At 43.7% G+C, this 5,994-nt stretch overlaps 1 protein-coding gene across 1 annotated transcript; it reads right to left on the bottom strand.

Annotated features, from left to right (window-relative positions):
• Positions 1-4,428: 4,428 nt before the first annotated feature.
• Positions 4,429-5,793, bottom strand: LOC109236775. The gene is made up of 4 exons (XM_019402990.1): positions 5,748-5,793; positions 5,410-5,651; positions 5,117-5,250; positions 4,429-4,756 (listed from the first exon to the last, which is right to left on the bottom strand). Exons 1-4 carry the CDS (start codon positions 5,791-5,793, stop codon positions 4,429-4,431), a joined length of 750 nt encoding a protein of 249 aa, XP_019258535.1.
• Between the last annotated feature and the right edge of the window lie 201 nt (positions 5,794-5,994).

Raw genomic sequence — 5,994 nt, 5'->3', positions numbered from 1 at the left:
AAATGACTCAGAGTCATTCTTAGTAATGGTGGCTTTGTGCCACGTTTTGGGTGGGTAATTTTATAAATTTTTATCCATTTATTAGTAAACCGGCTAATGTCTCGTTACCCGGTAATTAACCAATTACCGCATAATTTAAAAATTGCCACAAATTTTCGGTTTGTTAGTTTTGTAATGAAAAGTATAGGGTTTTGTTACCTCTCTAACTATCTCTCCATTAGGCAGGATTTTAGTGGCCCAAGCACTTATTTGTTGAGGAGACACTGATCCAATTCGGAGCTGTTGATGTTTATATCGATCCTTCTTCTGTCCGAAGAAATGATTCATCAAAATGATGAGTCACCATTGATATCGACACACCTGAGATCGCCAAATACTCGGGAGTTCCTCTATTCAATCCGGTTACGGAGGGACCGTTTCGTTTTTGTAGGCTGGTCCGGTCTATTGCTCTTTCCTTGTGCTTACTTATAATTCTACTTATTTTTAATATACTTTATATATACATTATACATTATACTATTGTGGTCAAATGGTACTTTGCATGGTACTAGTTCATAATTATCGGATATTTTCGCTCAACCCGTACTTTATCCCAATATGGCTACTTTCAATGAAACTCATTTTCTTTAATTCGTGTACCCCTTTATCCTTCATAACACTTATTTATCGCTTGTTATAAATAGCGTAAATACGTTAACGTCAAGATGATCTCATCCCCGAGTCTACGTCAATTAATTGAAGACGAAATTTTTAACGTATGAAAACACGAGATGTAACATCCTCCCCCCCCCCCCCCTAGAAACATTCGTCCTCGAATGTTCAACTCCCTGTGATCTATATAACTTTGGCAGGGTCGCCTTTGTAACAACACTACTACCAACCTCCCCGTAGCTTAATAACCCAACGCCACACAGGACCACAATTATGAATAACGACCATGGCCTCACACGACCAACGATAATAACCAACACAAGAATTTATACACATACCTTATGGTTATGATGTCTCAGTCGAACCCTTCTCTGGAGAAGGAAATAAGTAGGGATATCTAGACTTTATGTCTTCCTCGGCCTCCCAAGTCATTTCTTCCACATTGTTGTTCCTCCAAAGTACTTTCATGGAGGCTACCTCCTTATTCCGTAGCTTGCGGATTTGTCGGTCTAGGATGGAAATCGGAATTTCCTCGTATGACAAGTCCTCTGTAATCAGTACATCATCCGTGGGTACCATTCGGGTAGGATCGCCAATGCACTTTCGTAACATAGATACGTGAAAAACCGGATGGACAGACTCCAACTCCGAGGGCAATTCTGACACATAAGCTACTTGGCCCACTCTCCGAATGATCCTATAAGGCCCAATATACCGTGGGCTAAGTTTACCTCTCTTGCCAAACCTCATCACACCCTTCATAGGTGACACCATTAAGAATACCAAGTCATCAACCCCGAACTCTAAATCTAGTCGCCGCACGTCAAAATACGACTTCTGACGACTTTCAGCTGTCAACAGTTGATCCCGGATAAGCTTTACTTTTTCTATGGCTTGCTAAACCAGGTCTGGCCCATGTAACCCAGATTCTCCAACATCAAACCACCCTATAGGCGACCTATACTTCCATCTGTAAAGAGCTTCGTATGGAGCCATCTGAATACTGGAATGGTAACTATTGTTATATGCGAACTCAATAAGCGGCAGATGATCATTCAAGCTACCTTTGAAGTCTATTACACAAGCTTGTAACATATCCTCCAGTGTCAGAATAGTATGTTCAGCCTGTCCGTCTGTCTGGGGATGAAATGCTGTACTAAGACTTACTTGAGTCCCCAATCCTTTTTGGAAGGAACTCTAGAAGTTAGCTGTAAATTGAGCTCATCTATCCAAGATAATAGATACACGTACACCATGCAGCCGTACTATCTCTTTAATAAAATCCTTGCATAATCCTCTGAGGAATATGTAGTTCTAACGGGCAGAAAATGGGCTGACTTTGTAAGACTATCAACAATCACCCATATTGAATCGAACTTACGCTGGGTACGAGGTAAGCCTATGATGTAATCCATATTGATTACTTCCCATTTCCAAGTCGGAATCTCCATAGCTTGCAATAACCCACCGGGTTTCTGATGCTCAATCTTAACCTGTTGACAGTTAGGACACTGAGCAACAAACTCCGCTATATCCTTTTTCATTCCATCCCACCAATACACTTCCCTGACATCACAATACATCTTGGTCGCTCCTGGATGGACAGAATAACGAGAATAGTGAGTTTCTACCATAACCTGCCGATGCAGCCCTGCAACATTAGGCACACATAATCGCCCTTGATATCTAAGGACTCCATCTTATGTAATTTCAAAGGGTATGTTCTCCTTCTGAAGGGTGGTATCCCTATAATGAACTAACACATGATCCTCGTACTAGCGTTCCTTTACTTCCGTTACTAAAGAGGATGTTGCTGTATCCTGAATAGTAATTACAATATCACCTGAGTACAGTAACCGAACTCCAAGACTAGCTAGTGATGAACCTCATGGGCTATTCCCCTGTTTTATGGCTGTAAATACGATAGGCTACCCATAGATCTACGGCTGAGGGCGTAGGCTACTACGTTTGCCTTCCCTGGATGGTATAAAATATCAACGTCATAGTCTTTAAGTAGCTCCAACCATCTCCTTTGACGTAGATTCAATTCCTTTTGCTTGCAGATGTATTGGAGGCTCTTATGATCCGTATAGATATCAACATGAATGCCATACAAGTAGTGCCTCCACATCTTTAGTGCATGAATCACCGCGGCTAACTCTAAATTGTGCGTCGGGTAGTTCTTCTCGTGCTTTCTTAGTTGTCTAGAAGCATAAGCCACAACCTTACCATGCTGCATCAGCACACAACCCAATCCAATGCATGAAGCGTCACAATAGATCACATAACCATCGGTCCCTTCTGGAGCGTGAGAACCGGTGCTGAAGTTAATCTGTCCTTTAAGGCTTGGAAACTCTGTTCGTAAGCGTCAGTCCATTGAAACTTTGCTCCCTTCTGAGTCAACTTTGTTAAAGGTGCCGAAAGGGAAGAAAATGCTTCCACAATCTCCTGTAATAACCTGCCAATCGAGAAAGCTACGAACCTCCGTCGGTGTTGTGGGTCTAGGCCAAGTCTTTACTGCCTCAATCTTTTGTGTATCCACCCGGATGCCTTCCCCGAAATGATATGCCCAAGGAAAGCTACAGAGTTTAACTAGAATTCACATTTAGAGAATTTTGTATACAACTTCCCCTTTTGTAGAGTTCTGAGCACAGTACGCAAATGATCTGCTTGTTCAGCCTCTGAACGAGAATACACCAATATATCATCGATAAATACAATTACGAGCAGATCTAAAAAGGGCCTGAACACACGGTTCATCAAATCCATGAATACTGCTGGGGCATTGGTCAAACCGAACGACATAACCCGAAACTCAAAGTGCCCATATCTAGTCCTGAATGCTGTCTTTGGAATATCTTCATCCTTAACCCTTACCTTATGGTACCCTAACCTCAAGTATATTTGTGAAAAACACTTGGCACCTTGCAGCTGATCAAATAAATCGTCAATCCTCGGGAGCGGGTACTTATTCTTGATCGTCACCTTATTCAACTGTCTATAATCAATACACATCCGTAAGGAACCATCTTTCTTCCTCACAAATAACACAGGTGCTCCCCATGGTGATGTGCTAGGTCTGATAAAGCTTTTTTCAAGCAAGTCCTTTAGTTGTTCTTTCAACTCTTTCAGCTCTGCGGGGGCCATTCTATAGGGAGGAATAGATATTGGGTGAGTATCTGGTAGTAGGTCAATAGCAAACTCAATTTCTCGCTCTAGCGGGAGACTCGGAAGTTCATCGGGAAACTTATTAACCACTGGGATGGACTGAATGGTTGGTGACTCCACTTCCACATCCTGAACCCGAACTAAGTGATAAATACAGCCCTTTCTGATCATCTTACTTGCCTTGAGATAGGAGATGAATCTTCCTCTCGGCGATGCCATATTACCTTTCGACTCCAAAACAGGCTCCCCTAGAAATTGATATCGGACTATCTTTGATCTACAATCAATGTTGGCATGACAAGAAGCCAACCAATCCATACCCATTATAACATCAAATTCTACCATATCCAACTCGATTAGGTCCGCTACGGTAGATCGATTATGAACTACTATTGTGCAACCCCTATATACTCACTTAGCTATCATTGAGTCCCCAATAGGAGTAGACACCTCAAAAGGTTTAACCAATTCAGGTTTTTTTCCAAACTTACTAGCAACTAACGGAGTAACGTATGATAAGGTGGAACTTGGGTCAATCGGTGCATATACATCATATAAGGAAACTGATAATATACCTGTAACAACATCAGGCGATGACTCCTGGTCCTGTCATCCTGCCAACGCATAAATGCGGTTCTGAGGACTGCTCGAGCTAGATGCTCTGTCTCTACCTCTACTACGACTCATTGGTGCTTGTAGACCTTGCCCAGGGAAGCGTATTGATGATGACGAACCAGCTACAGATCCCACCGGTTGAGCTATGCTTGCATCACCTCTCATCGGACAATCCCTCATAATGTGGCCCGAATAACCACAAGTATAACAAATACCTAATCCCATACGGCACTGTCTGGTATGCTGCTTACCACATTGAGCACATCGTGGCATGGGCGGCCTCATCTGATTTAACTCACCCCTATACTGAGAACCTGAGGCCCTGAAATTCTAACCAGACCCTGAATATGAGGAATGATCAAATCTCTTGCCGTTAAACTGAGGGGGCGCCCTAGCCGATGGCTGGGCTAGATACCTCGGGTACTGCTGCCTCTGACCACCTCGAAACTCAACAGAACGACCCGAAGACCTCGCTCTCATATTCTAGGTCGTACCATGCTCACAATCGGCCCTCTGTTTCTGCTTACGCTCCTCTACACCCTGAGCGTATGCCTGAATACGAGAAATATCCATGTCTGGCTGAAGTGAGACCGACATACAATTGTTAAGAAAGTGAGGCTCTAATCCCATCACGAACCTGTGAACCCGATCCTCCATCTTACATACAATAAAGGGAGCATACCTAGCCAATGAATCAAACTGAAGATTGTACTGCCGAACACTCATGTTACCCTGTCGAAGGGTCAAGAACCTATCAACCCTGGCTCGCCTAAGCTCTGGTGGTAGATAACGACGAAGAAAAGCTTCTGTAAACTCCTGCCATACTGTTGGAGGGGCATCCTCACCTATGGACAATTCCCAAGACTCGTACCAATTAACTGCAACATCTCGGAGTCTATAGGAAGTTAGCTCAACTGACTCAGTTGCAGTGGCCTTCATTACCCTTAATGTCCTCTGCACTCTATCAATAAATACCTGAGGGTCCTCATTCGGGTCTGCCCTAGTGAATACCGGAGGATCTAAATTAATGAAGTCATGAACCCTCGCACTGATAGAACTATCTGCACGACCAATACCTATTTCCTGATGCCGAGCCTGCGCGGCTACTAATTGGGTTAATAGCTGAATAGCATCTCTCATCTCCTGACCCGGTGCATCCGGCTGAGGTGCTGAATGTACAGGGGCGGGTGCTGGAGCTGGTGCCCCTCGGAGCTCTTCTGGAAAGAGCGGGGTATGTGAAGTCTGAGATGGAACCACACCATGAGACCCTCCCCGAGCCCTGGTAACTCGTACCGCTTAACTAGTAGTCTCACCAGCCACAGACTTTCCCTTCTGGGCGGTCGTACTCTTTGGAGGCATCGCTGAAAATATAACAATATCGTTAGGAACATGAATTCTTGTATCGCACGATCTGAGATAAAAAGAGAGGATAACATCATATATGTCCTGTATCCTCCTGTCTATAAGTGTGGTGCACAACACACCTATAAACAAGACTCTACTAGACACGGTCTGTAGACAACCCTAGGAAAGAACTGCTCTGATACCACTTTTGTCACG

This window comes from Nicotiana attenuata, unplaced genomic scaffold, assembly GCF_001879085.1.
Source record: "Nicotiana attenuata strain UT unplaced genomic scaffold, NIATTr2, whole genome shotgun sequence".
NCBI lineage: Eukaryota > Viridiplantae > Streptophyta > Magnoliopsida > Solanales > Solanaceae > Nicotiana > Nicotiana attenuata.
This window is presented reverse-complemented; position numbering and strand designations above follow the sequence as displayed.